Source organism: Oreochromis aureus, linkage group 9 (genome assembly GCF_013358895.1).
Source record: "Oreochromis aureus strain Israel breed Guangdong linkage group 9, ZZ_aureus, whole genome shotgun sequence".
Classification (NCBI taxonomy): Eukaryota; Metazoa; Chordata; class Actinopteri; order Cichliformes; family Cichlidae; genus Oreochromis; species Oreochromis aureus.
Window position 1 is genome coordinate 11241417 of NC_052950.1, and position 14153 is coordinate 11255569.

Genomic DNA, 14153 nt, shown 5'->3' on the forward strand with positions numbered 1-14153 from the left:
ATTAAAATACATAACACAGATGGCTTCCTTCCTTCCTATCATAACTCAGAAGTACATTACTTATTCTACTGCTGTTACTCTTAGGAGCGCACCGGCATTTAAACCCTTCTGTGGTTTAGCTAGTAATAACCTGAGCATCAGCAATTTGGTATGTAATCCATCATAGTGATTGGGTACACACTGCTTTTTCTGGCCCACTACCATCTCTATTTCACCAGGAGCTTTTTAAACTCAGAGCTCTGCTTCGATGAATACATTGAACCATTTCTAATCCCTCGTTCTCCGTCCTGCATTCTCTATCAAAGAAGTCCAGCTTCTTTTCTCATGACACACTGAGAGCTGCTCCCATCCTCAGCAGGTGAACATTAAACCGAGCGACAGTATTCTCACACTCCCTGCTGATCCGAAGCTGGTTTGTCATGTTTCGATGATGTGGCTCTGACACTCTATGTTATTAAAAGTTACAGACTGGCTGGTAAAAAAGACTGTGCTACGGTTCATGAAGTAAACACTATTGTTGTGCTCGCTAAAATACTGTACTAGCAACTGTGAGCTGTCATGTCATCAGCTATAGCAGTACTGCAAACAGTTTCCTATTTTTGCTTCCTAATTGATGTCATTTTTACAACTTTTTTCGACAAAACTTTGTTCTTTGTCGTTTTGGCACCACTTCTGCTTTGTTCAGATTTATTTTTAAACTGTATAATGCCTTAATTACTGGCATCTTATGCAATATTAGCGTGGGACTTGTATAGCCTGGGGAATCATTTGAAATAACTGCACAGGTCATCAGCGATCTTAATGACAAACTGCACTGCCAATTACCCACTATATTAAGCCCGTGCTTAATTGTGGTTTTAATATAGAATCAGAATCTTGATGATTTAAGGACGAGTTTTTCTTTTTCATCTGATATTCTGAGGCCAACAAAGTGTATATATACTCTACACTGCATGTACGTTTAAAATTGCGAGGCAGCTGAGCTTTCTTTTTCTTGATGTGCAGTCCTGTGAAAAACTCATCGCAGCCATGACAAAGTAGTTTGTAGAGCCACCTTTAGCAGAAAGAAAATGAAGTAAGAGTTCTCCTCCACCACCGTGCTGACAGTCGGTATGAGGTGTTTGTGCTAATGTGTCTTCAGCTTGGTGTTCACCGACTGTGATGTTGTGCATTATAGTCAAACATCTCCACTTTGGTTTTGTCTGTCCAAAGAACATCCTTCCAGAAGTCTTGTGGTTTGTTCAAATACAGCTTTGCAAACCTAAGCTGTGCTGCTGGGTCTCTTTAGAGAGACTCCTGGCATCCTTTCTAAATAAGCCATACTGTGTTCAGTCTTTTTCTAGTTGTACTCTCATGAACTTTAACATTTAATATGCTGAGGACTGCAGTCTGAATTGTAGCTCTTGGGTTTTTTGCAATATCTCTGAACATTGCACAGTCTGACCTTTGGGTGAATTTGTTGAAACACTCACTCCTGGGAAGATTGCACCATTGCCTAAACATCTGCTCTCATAGAGGTGCTCACACTTGCTAATGATCACCTAATCAAGTGCATTTGATTAGCACCGACTGTCTGCTGCTTACCCTCATAATTCCTGTGGAATCATGTAGTCACGTAGTGCCCAATGAATGCTTAGTAGTGCATGTGCATGTGTGAGTCTACTGACAAAAACCGAAACACATAAACATTTGTGCTGACAGTAAATCTTTGAAATACAAGGTAACATCAGCAACATTATGTTAAACTGCTACACAGATTTACCACCCTGCCATAGGACAACAGCCAAGAGCAAAAACAAGGGCTCATTAATGTGCTATCTAATATTTAGACCGCTTCACCCTGCTGCCCTGTCTATAGCGTATATAAGTTTGGTTCTGACGTCAAGCTGCAGCCATTGTTTTATGAATGCCCTTTGCTTAAGTGCCACAAATCAAATAAGCCCTGCTGTCTGTGTGTTTACACTGTGTATAGATGCATATAGTGCACTGCAAGCAGGGCAAGAAGGCACCATATGTCCGATAAGACGAGTGCCCTGTCAAATCTGAACTCAGCAGCAGTATATTATTGGAGGGGCATAAGCTCATATGTTATGTTTGAAAGTTGCTAACTCTTTAGAAATATCTGCAGATGCAATTATTTTGATTAATGTGGTAAGATACTGGGAGTCATTAAGGCCTACGAAACTGATGCTTTTTTTAAAAAAATGTGGTTTTACGCCACTGACAGAAGAACCTGAGAACGTGATGGCAGAGAAACGGCTTTGATGACTGGAGAAAACACAAAGGCAGGGAGTACAAGAGCTATTAGACAGAAGTGATCCAAATGCAGACTGAAATCGTAGGGAACAGCAGACCTTTGAAACTGTTTCCCAGATGTAACGCACAGCAACGCGTTTTCAAACTCTCATCAACATGGGATAATCAGTTACGAGGGTAGAAAAAAATAGTTTGATCTGATTCACAGCTGATGTCCCAATGATTGCATAACCATGGCGATGACTACACACATGATGCACAATATAGCCAAACACACTCATGTGTAACGATACAGATAGTTGTATACCCACATAACAGTTTTGAGATTGCAGACAGATGCTGAAATTGCTGGTAGTTGGTACCAGTTGGAGTATTTTAATGCCAAGACATAAAGCTTCACTAACTGTGTTATTCTAATTCTTTCCCTGAGATATTGTTAAGCCCCAAGAAAAATCCAGGCCCATAAATCAATTTGAGCGTTTAGCTCTGAAAGGCAATAGCTTGTAATTTGTTTAATAGCAAGGAGACTCCACATATTCACATTTCTAAATGTTGTTACAGGGTTTTTTAATATATTTAATTTTTTGGTGCATGTCCGGTGATATAGTGAGTCTTATTACACCCAATACAAAGAAAGGGGGGGAAATAGCTTCCAGTAAGTTTAAAACCATTGTAAGTTTTAAGATTTCCTGCTAACTACTTCCTCTTACTTTTTACAACATCAACTAGTCTCCCCAAAGCTACACAGGCTCTCAGTTATTTGACATAATAAAAGGTATGTCTTCCATAATAATGCAAAAATTATTCTAGCTTCTAAATGTCCAAAGTGAGCAATAAGTGCAGCAGAGTACCTGCAAACTCTTCAATAACCATAGTCTGAGTCACACAGCTTTCCGATAACTGAGCTTATACAGTTGCTTAGGTTTTTGTCACACTTACATGTTTCAGGTCATCAAATAAATTTTAATATTAGTCAAAGGTAACCTGAGTAAATAGAAAAAAGCATTCCAAAAACACCTGTTCCTGTGTGATCAACAGTGTTTGATTTTTTTGGAAAGGTGAGTTCAACTGTCACTAGCCACACCCAGGCCTGATTACGGCCAGACCTGTTGAATCAAGAAATAACTTGAAAAGAACCTGTTTGACAAACTGAATCAGGCTAAAAGTTCTTAAATCTAAAAAAAAATGTCACAAGACATCCAAAGAAACAGCTGGGAAACAAAGTCAGTGACATCTATCAGTCTGGAAAAGGTTACAAAGCCAATTTTAAGGTTTTGGGACTTTAGTGAACCACAGTGAGAGCCACCAATGGAGAATACCAATTTACCTACCAACCTAATAAAATTACTTCAAGATCACATCGACGACTCATCCAGGAGGGCACAAAGAACCCAGAACAACATGGAAAGAACTGCAAGCCTCACTTTCCTCAGTTAAGATCAGAGTCAGAATTATACAACAGTAAGGAAGAGACTGGGCACAAATGGCGTCAAGGAGAAAAACCACTGCTGACCAAAAAGAACCCAAATACCCAAATGAGGGAAATATTGTGTGGACTGATGAGACAAAAGTTCAACTTTCTGGAAGGTTTGACTCCAGTTAAATCTGGAGTAAAACTAACAGCATTTCAGAAAAGGAACATCATAATAACAGTTGAACATGGTGGCAGTAGTGTGATGGTCTGAGGCTTCTGTGCTACTTCAGGACCTGGATGACTTACTGTGAATTCTGCTCTCTACCTGAAGGAGAATGTCCGACTATTAGTTTGTGCCATGAAGCTCAAGCACACTTGGCTTATGCAGCAGGACAATGATCAAAAACACACCAGAAGGTCCACCTCAGAGTGTTTAAAAAACCAAACCAAGCAAGCTTTGGAGTGGTCCAGTCAAAGTCTGGACTTAAATCTAATTGAGATAAGATAAGATAAGATAAGATAAGATAACCTTTATTAGTCCCACACGTGGGAAATTTGTTTTGTCACAGCAGGAAGTGGACAGTGCAAAAGTTATGAAGGAAAAATTAGAATAAGATAAAATAAGAATAAATACAGTACACAACTGTACAGAATAGAATAAAATAAAATAAAATAAAATAAAATACTATATACAGTAGAATAAAATAGAATAAAATATACAATAAGATAAAAATAGAATACAAATGCTATATACAACTGAGTAAAAATACAACGATGAGATACTTTGTCATCACCTTAAAGAGGCTGTTCAGTGTGGCTGAATTAAAAGAAATCTTGGTGCAAAGGTGGCACAACCAGTTATTAGGTGTTTTGACACAGCATCATGTAGGTGGGTAGTTTTTTGTTGTGTTTTTCCTTAGATGAAATCATCATTTAAAAACAGCATCTTGCATTTACTTGATGATCTGAAACATTTAAGTGTGACAAACATGAACAAAACTAAGAAATAGTTTTTTTGTACTTTTTACCTCTCTGCACTTCACACACATATTTGTAGCATAAAAGAATCTTTAAAACGATTCCCATTAACCATTTGTGTAATAACTTTTTTTTTCTTCCAAAGACTGGGATTTTATAATGAGAAATGCGCTTCACAAAAAAAATCCTTAATATCAATTCTTTGTTCCTCTGGCTCCATGAAGGATGAGTCCTTAGATTAACAATAGCTCATCCGACAAAGAAAGTTGACCTTCACCATTTATATGGTAAAATACATTTTCCATGTAATATATGGAAAGGACATCTTTAGGAAATGAATGTTTGATTTTTTTTCCAGAGCTATTTTAATAATATGAAAGGTCTTATTATAACCTTCTGGCCAATGTCTTGAAGAATACTTTTATATCAAACCAAGAGGTAGTTGAAGCATTTACTTTCAATAGAGTTAATTATACATGGTTGCAACGGCTTAAGTTACAACTTAATCAAGAACACATTTTGTTATTTATGCGCTGCGAGGGATCCAAAGACTGTTATTAAAGACAGGTGACTGATTCATATTTGGACATTGTGTTGTACAAACATCTAATGCAATGCTGGTTACAACATTTGTAACATTTTTACTGCTGAGTGGTGAATAGTTGAAGTTCTTTGGTGATTTCACAAGAGTGATAAGGTAGTTATTAAATTAAGCAAGAACTTAAAGTGTCTGTGAAATGACAGGCTTGTTCGTTTTCTTCATTCAGATGTTTTTAAATCAGGAGAAAAGAGGGAAAGAAAGGCAAATCATAGAAATACGACAGTTACATTATTCATGTTTTAACGTAAAGAAGTCTACACCACCACCTACACATAAAAACACCCTGTTCAGCTTAACAAAGTGCAGGAAAGGCTGTTGTTCTTTGTCCACGCTGCCTTACCACAGAGAGGTGGAGATGAACTACTACTACGACCCACCCCCACCTAAACCTTAATAAAGAGTTAACAACGAGCCCCCTTTGAAGTGCACAGCTGACACTTCTTCATCTGTCAAATTCGTGGCAGATGTTAGAAAATGTGTTTTGTTTCTGTCTTAACACAACTTGACATTTGACTTGGACTTACATTTTGTAACTTGAGAGCTTCTTTGCTCAAACGGGAGAAAAGATGTAACAATATTTAAACAGCTTCACCTTCAAATGAGTTTAACCGTTCCCAGTCTTCTCTCTTCACTCTCCAGGAGGCTCACAGCTGTTGGTATCAGTGGTGTGTTATGACCACATAACCCACTTAGAATAAGGTTTCCTCATCTAAATGGTCTATTGCTTATCATTAGTAGCAGCAGGAAAAAAGAAAACCTCTGATGACTTTAGAGCAGCATCTGTTCCACACAGAGACCAAACACAACAGTGAATTCATTATTAAAGGTCCAGACCATGGTGCACAACATTAAGCCTTACAGTATGGCTTCTCCTGGAGCCGTAAACTGCTCGGGGCAGAAAATCAATATGTTATTAGAAGTAAATGATTGAAGTGCATAAATGCACGCACAGTACACACAGCCTCTCAGTGGTCTATCCATGCCCTTCTCTGTGACCTGACAAGCTTGTACTGTCTCATTTCAAACAATAACAGTTGTGTTGGCTGAGTGAGTGGCCAGCAGCAATCACTGCAGAGAGGCACGGCTCATTTGTCAAATGGAGGAAGCTCTGCAGGGGTCACCGCTTGTTTAAACATGAGGCCGCTCGCTCTCCGAGCTCGATCCCTCTCACCACTTTCTGTCTCCGCTCGTGCCGTCCCTCTCTCCCTCTCTCACTTTCTCTCTCATTCTTATCGCCTACTTCCAGGCTCCAAAGTACACTGCTTCTGAGAAAGTCATTTTATCCTTCACTGTCATGTAAATGAACTGTCGTACACAAATGAATTGTCTCGTAAAATGTGGACTCACACAGGAGAAGATTATGGAAAGGCAAAATAAGGCAAAGTGGTTTCATCTCTCTATCACTCTTATATGTCAGACATCACTGGCAGATCAGATTTAGGATTAAAGTGACTTAGACTCTTAAAAAAATCCATTTCTACAGAGACCAGACATTACGCCACCCATCCTGCACTTCAGATCGTTTAAAATAGCACTGTTAAAAAAACACTTTACTATTTAGGCTTTTTTTATGCAGAGACAACTTCCCTGATCAAAACACACAAACTAATTATAACCTTTAAATAATGAATTTGGATCGTGTCCAGCCTATGTCGTATTGTGTCTGGTTTACAGTCAGGAGTTTTCATTGTGAAACTGGTCAGAGGGTTTTGACACTGAGCCAGGGGAGCTGTCAGCTTGACTCACTATTGGGACTTTAATTTAATGTCTTTAGATGCAAAAGATTATTTTGATCCATCCATTTCCTTCCATTTATCTGGGTTCAGGGTCGGGGGGCAGCAGCCTAAGCAGAGACCCCTAGACCTCCCCATTTCCAGCCACTTCCTCCAGCTCATCCAGGGAGACACCAAATCAAGCAGCTGTGTTGTCCTGGGTATGCACTAGGACTCCTGCCAGTACGACATGGTAGAAACCTCTTATCTAGGAGTCATCCTGGACAGATGGCCGAAGCACCTCAGCTGGCTCTTTATTGTGTGGAGGAGTAGCAGCATGAATGATCAAGCTCCTCCCCATATCTCTAAGGACGAGGCCAGGCACCCATCACAGGAATCTATTTTCAGCCGCATGTATCCACAGTCTCCTTCTTTTGGTCAGCACCCACAGCTTGTGACTGTGGGTGAGGGTAGGGTGTAGATCAACCATTCTCTTCACAACAACAGACACAACATGCATATTACTGCAGACGCTGTACTATTCCCACTATCTCCCTTATTCACTCACTTGTAAACAAAACCTCGAGATACTTAAACTCCTCTACCTGGTGCAGCAACTCATTCCCAACGCCAAGTGAGCAACAACAAAACCACATCATTGTAAAAAAGAAGAGAACAGATCCTGAGACCACTGAACTAGATATCCTCAACGCCTCAGCTGCACCTAGAAATTCTGTTCATAAAAGTTATGAACGAAATCGGTGACAAAGGGCAGCCTGATAGAGTCCGACACCCATCAAAAAATAGTGACTGAGAGTTCTAGCTACAGTTTAACAAGAACTAGATCGAACCAAGTCAGCCCCACAACATCCAGAGCCTTAAGAAACTTAGGATGATTCTCGTAAACCCCCGGGGTTCGTTCAGGAGTTGTTTAACTGGGTCTAGACTCTGTTTTCTCTACAGAGGCTGTATCAGTGGGAATGAGGAGATTATTGAAGTCGTCCTTCCACCGCCTGGCTATGTCCTCAGGTTATGTCAGCAGCACTCTATCCCCACTGTAGTGTGAGCAAATTATTACTTTACAGTGTTTCTTTTGTTAAACCAGTAAATCTGCAGTTTCTAAGTTCTAAATAAAATAAAATGAAATACAGTGTTGGTTTGTTGGTTTTAGCTTTAGCTGCTAATGGCTAAATTTGTATTAAGAACATCAGCAGTCATGTTTTGTCAGTCTGTTAACTGGTGCTGAGCAGTTTATGAGAGCCGCAGTAGTGAAGCTGAACAATAATGCGAAGGAAAACCAAAAGAAAAAGCCGAAACTCGCTACAAAGCTGTCTGACTGAGGGACTGCAGAATCCAGTTATAATTCTTTGAGGGATTTTCACTACAAGTTTCTTTCACAACGGTCTACAATCTAATTGTGCAACCAATTTCAATTTAAGTTAAGTTGCTTTTTAAATTATTTTCTATGTCCAGTCTTCAACATGAAAATAGAAAAGTCGTCAGCAGAACACAATTTGACAAAGCCATCCTGATTTGTTAATCGAGACTCTGCAGCCAACAGATAGCACAAATATATTTTGTTTCTGGAAATCAGCATGAAGCTCTGACAAGTCTTCCAAGAAAAACAGAGAAAATAATTTAAAATGAAAAACACAGGATATGAGCAGTTGGTGAAGGTGGTGGCCCTCATTCCCAGAAATCTTGCTTCATATCAGTGACTCAGACCATTATTTAGACTCCCGTGTGAGTGTTATTATGCAAGAAACCGGTCTTATAGCTGACTCCTGCACCTTCAGCCTCTGCAGTTGTTGTAAAGGGAGGGGGGGAAAGGACTGCAAGAGGTCAAAGGTCAGAGGAAGGAATGAGATGGAAAAGCTGGATAAAGACAGACACAAACGGGTGGTCAGGGCTTTTTTAAAAAAGCACAAAAAAACCCAGCTCCAGCTTTGGGAAGCAAGCCTCCAACGGCTCCCCTACCCACAGACATTCAACCAGCTACAGAAGGCCGAGATGGATTACAGTCTTTCTATCTGAGTGGGGGTTTTTTGGAAATGCACGGCTGACAGCTCACCAACTGAAATTACAAGTATACAGCACTCTGACAGGAAGGGAACAATAGTAGAGAAAAAGAGGAATGATAAAGATAAAAGATTTAAAATGTGGGTGGCTTTTTGGTGTCAAGATGTATTTTATCATTAGCAGCTGCATTGTGCAAAATGACAAATATCCTCTGGCGTACCTTGTAAAAGCAGCTTCCAGTGCGCTTTCCGGATAGCACAAGTGCTATTTTGTCATTGTCAAATTAAGGCTGCGCTAATGTAAGGCGACACTTTAATTTACTCCAAAGATGTGCGTCCGTAGCAGAGGGTGTCCACTATTCTCAAGATCGCCACTTCATGTTAGGCGAGCAGGAAGAATTTATGGCCTCTGTCTTTAAAAAGAGGGAATCTTTTCTCTGTTAAGAGAAATGATAATTAATAAAGATATTTATAATAAAAAGCACAAAATTACATTGAGACGCAGGCAAACAGGTGCTGGGCTGAATCTCCTTAGGAACACATGGGAGGAGTACAAGTGCTCAGGATGAGCCATTTGGGGATTCTACAAAAACAGATCCAGCAGCGATAAATTCCTTAACCTGCGAATAAAACTGAACTTATACTGTGTGTGTCAAAATTAATGCTCGAGATACTTGATGCAAATAAGTGCACGACTATGCAGGGTGCTGAAGAAATATTGGCAGACATTAAACGTGCACAGATACAGATACCCAGCATTACCACCATCAGCTCACTCTTTACAGGTTGATTGATGTAGTTTGACACAAATATTGCAGCACTCTCTCACTTGCTTGCAGGTCTTCAAGCAAAAGTGTCCATAATTTCTTCTTTTATATCCTCCAATCTTTCCAGGCTCTGATCATTTTTTTCCTGTAACCGCTCTAAACTGTAGGTCATTACTAGCTGGACGGACACAGACGTGATCAGTAATGACGGCTGCAGCCCGTCTGACTTATGTTACATAAATAAAACAACAGTAGAGCTTTTTAGATCCCTTGCAGATGGTTTCTGAAATACTTGACACACTTGTGACCCTTTACATCTTTGTTTGTTTGTTTCTACAATTTAATGGCAGTTTTGTATAAAATCAGCTTAACATCATCCAGTGCTCCTCACACAGCATATACACAACTTTGTTTTTTTAAAGCAGAGACATAAAGCAGCTGCCAGCCTCAGATTTTATTCCCGCTAGGCTTATCAGTAGTTTTCCTTTTTCGACAGGATTCCTTCACTGTGTCACAGGATTTGCATGTTTTTTAATGGCCAGCAGGGGGCGACTTGTGCTATTGGAAAAAAAAGATGTGCTGTATAGAAATCTACGAGAAAATTATATTTCTGCTCACGTGATTTATGACTTCAGTAAACATTTTCCTGATGAGTTTCAGGTCTTATGATTAAATACAACATTATGATCTTTTTATAAATTACAATCCCTAATGGAGAGAAAAGGGTGATATCATATAAAGCATACCTACCCTGTGACTGAGGAAACACCACTGTCTGAGCCTCCAATAATCTTCTTTGTCTTAGCCGTCCATCTTTTATTTACAGTTGATTTGTCACAGAAGCTTTTGGATTAAGGTTTGTTAAGTTATACATTCATCAATTTACTGTGTGGTCCAACTATAAGTGTAAAGTTTCTATATTTGAAGACTTTAATTTTGTTAAAGTTAATTTATTTAGTCTTAATTTACTTTTATAAAGAATAAAATTAGGGCCACAGATATCTCGTGACATAAAGTTCCATTTGTTTGTTGCTCTCACTGTGAACTGACTTCGCCTGCAACCTGCTAACAGCCTATCAGCGTCAGTCTTCAAATGTGGTGGTACCTGATGAAGTGTGTGAGGTTACACCAGTTCTGTGGATCTATGTGAGTCATGTCCTCCTTGAATCCCTCTCCACAGACCTCCACCTCCCACTGCAGACGGGACTCGTTGCAGACTTTCCTCACCCGCGGGGGAGTGGGCTCTGTGCTGAAACTGTCGGACGCTGAGAGGAAAGACAGCAGAAGACAAAAGTCCTGTTTTGTGTGCGTGACTTTGGAAAAACTGAACAATAACTGAGATGAAACATGGTAAAGATGGACGCTCATGGTTGTTTGGCTTGTGTTCATGTATCATTTATGAGCTATCTCTCTTGAAAGCTTCATCTCATCATGTTCTGTCATGAAGCTGTATCTTTCAGCATTAATACTGCCCATGGTGAGTTAAATTTATCCACTTTATGTTCTGGGAACAGCTGAACCATCACATTCAATATGTCTCATTTTAACTGTTTTTGCTGTCGCCACTGTTACTGTCATTCTTACTGACGCATGAATAGATGGTTGGATAAATGGATGGATATTCTCACCTGACAGTCCTCTCATCATCCCGACATTAACTGTAAAGAAAACCAAACAAGAACACGATTAGAATAAATTCATTTCCACACTCTCCCCGTTTGGCTTTAACTATAACCTTTGACCTTCCCCACTTGTTGTTCCATCTTCCGCGTATGATCACATATGTAATTGTTTTTGCTACAGAGCATGTGGCCCGGACTCTATGATAAGGTCATCATAGCACTTGTTAATATTTTTTAGCACTTTTGAACCAGTCTCTAACAGTTATCAGTCTCACCTTTTCAAAGTTTTGAAGGAAATATATTGAGTGTCAGGACCAACTTATTTGAAGAGGTGGTTGGGGTGGGTGGTGGGTGTACGAGGGGCTTGACTTCGTACACCCACATCACGCTCCTATAAGTGGCTATGTCCAAGGCAGAGGTCAGAGGTCAGCAGCTTTTACTATGAATAGAATCATTTTTAACCAAAGTTCTGTATTCATATATGAGACAGCCTGTTAGGTATATATTAAACTACCAGGTGTAAACATTACAGTTTTTAACCACATGACTACTCTAGAGTTGGGTGAGCAGCCACATTTTCATTACAACAACACAATGTTTTCTTGCATTTTTGGTAAAAAGTAAGAAAGCTTCTCTTAGTTGCACCTTGATTTGCAAGGCAATCGATTTCACACAGGATTTTATACAAGACTGATGCAAGTCTCTCGGTTTGTGTTTCCTCACAGTCTTGAACTGGGAGTCTTTTTTGTGTTACACAAATATGTTAATCACTAAGCTACAGAGGTGCTAGAATGACAAGGAGAGAAACAGGGGAAATAAATCTGATATGATGTGTAAGCCCGCTCTAAAACATGGTGGCTATAAAGATGTGCAGGTCGTTGTGAGTACTAGCTGTACTTGTGCAAATGACTCATATTAAACTGAGCATACTTTAGTAACACATAGAAGTTCAGGCCTGTAAACACAGAGATATCTCGCTGTTCTTGGAACATCTTTCCACATTTACTGCACATCAAGCATAACAGTAAGCCAGCAGTGTCAGCAGTGAAAGCAAACAAATCTTCACACGCACTCTTATTTTCTTAATTCTCCTCCACAATTGATTGTTTTCATATTTGTGCTCCAGTGACTTTTCCGTAATTAAAGAAACCTATTACCATTTTCTAATCTTAACCTAATGATCTTATACTCAATACACGTGGATATTATATCGCTTTATTAGCAATGTTCCCACTATCTTGACATTTCCTTTAAAATCTATTTTATGTTTCACTTTACATTGGATTAGCTGACTCGATTAACAGACTCGAGATCATCTCCATCTATCCACGTGATCTTTTTTAAAGGCCAAACCAAGCTTTGGACGATATTCTACACTATTGGTTTTCTTTTTGGTGTTCTTCATATTTATTTTTTCTCAGTCTTTCAGTGAATTTCCAGAAGTCTTAAAGACAAAAGACAAAAACAAGCAGAGGCAAATGCAAACTAACATCTGAAGGCAGGTATCTCAGTGACACCCTGCAGTACAATAGTGCACAAGGGATAAACTTCTATTTCCCTTCCTTCTCTTTTTTTTTCATCCTGTGACTTCCCGATTCAGAATCCTGCACAGGACAGCCCATTTTCACTCCAGCGGCATGAGGAATGACCAAAGCTAAACATGCTGCTGCGCAGGAAGTCACAGCTCCCTTTGAAGTGTCCTGCTTACAAAGCAGTGGATCAGTTTAAGAGACACCCCGGAGGGAAAAGATTGTTACCAAGTTAGCATGCTAAATATAGAAACTGCTATGTTTGAGCATGTAAGGATATTCAGATTTGTGGGATTGTCAGGTTTTTTTTCCTTGTGTGTGTGTTCTTTTTAAATACTGTAGTTAGCACCTTAAAAATGGATACATCTGCAGGGTCCAGTTAGCAAAATATTTAATGAAAATGTTTCTGCAGGTAGTTCTGAGCACACAGCAGTGTTTTATGGCAAATTCTCACATTACCGACACCTACAGGTTAAAGTTGAGCTGCACTGTGATGACACTTTTATGGCCGTATGAGGTGCACTCAACAGCAGGTCTGGATTTTTTTAAACTGATTTATTGGTGCAGTTTCGTTAGAGTAATACTTCTTTTCTTTTCTTTTTTTCAAATCCATCAAAAATTGTTTAATATGTGCGACCTTCACTGCCAGGGTAATATTTTCCTTAACATTCTTCTCTGCTTCCACTCTAGAGATTTCCCAAAAAGCCTTGAAAAGGTTCTCAACAAAAATGTTCAAAAAACAAAACTCAGCCTCCTTTGGAGATGTTTCATTAACATAATAAGAGTAAAAGATGCAATAAAGACATTCAAGTCAAGATTTTTAAAGACAGAAAGATTCCCCACATCTAGGGGGAAAAAAAGGCGGGGGTGGGGGGCTCTAAATCGTAACAGCTCACTGGACTGTCACTCCCAGATTTCTCAGACTGGAACCAAACACAGCCACAGACTCTGGCCAATAATCCCTCAGCTAATGCCAGTCAAGTCCATCACTTTTAAAAGAAAATTAGAGAAGTGTACAGTTGCAAACAGAGACAGAAAATCATTTTTCATCATCCTCCAAGCCATCAGTTCACCAAGCAACTCCTTTATGTCTACAGATCAATACATCAAATCAAATAATATGCACAGAGTGCAATAAAAACTCTTTGAAACTTCCCCTCTCTGATTTCAAAGCTTGGCTTTCAGCCCTCATGTTCCCACAGGTCTCCTCTTGCATTTCATTATTCCCACCATGCCGGCACATCCTAAAAATAACA

The 14153-nt window shown here is 39.5% G+C and overlaps 1 protein-coding gene across 1 annotated transcript in view; it reads right to left on the bottom strand.

The window, feature by feature from the left end:
• LOC116312677 (receptor activity-modifying protein 3-like) overlaps positions 1-14153 on the bottom strand; it is a 36359-nt gene that overhangs the window by 2297 nt on the left and 19909 nt on the right. The window contains exons 2-3 of the mRNA XM_031730131.2: positions 11375-11404; positions 10852-11011 (exon numbers count right to left, since the gene is read on the bottom strand). Of these exons, the coding sequence (XP_031585991.1) occupies positions 10852-11011; positions 11375-11404 (190 nt within the window). The remainder of the gene's footprint in view (positions 1-10851; positions 11012-11374; positions 11405-14153) is intronic.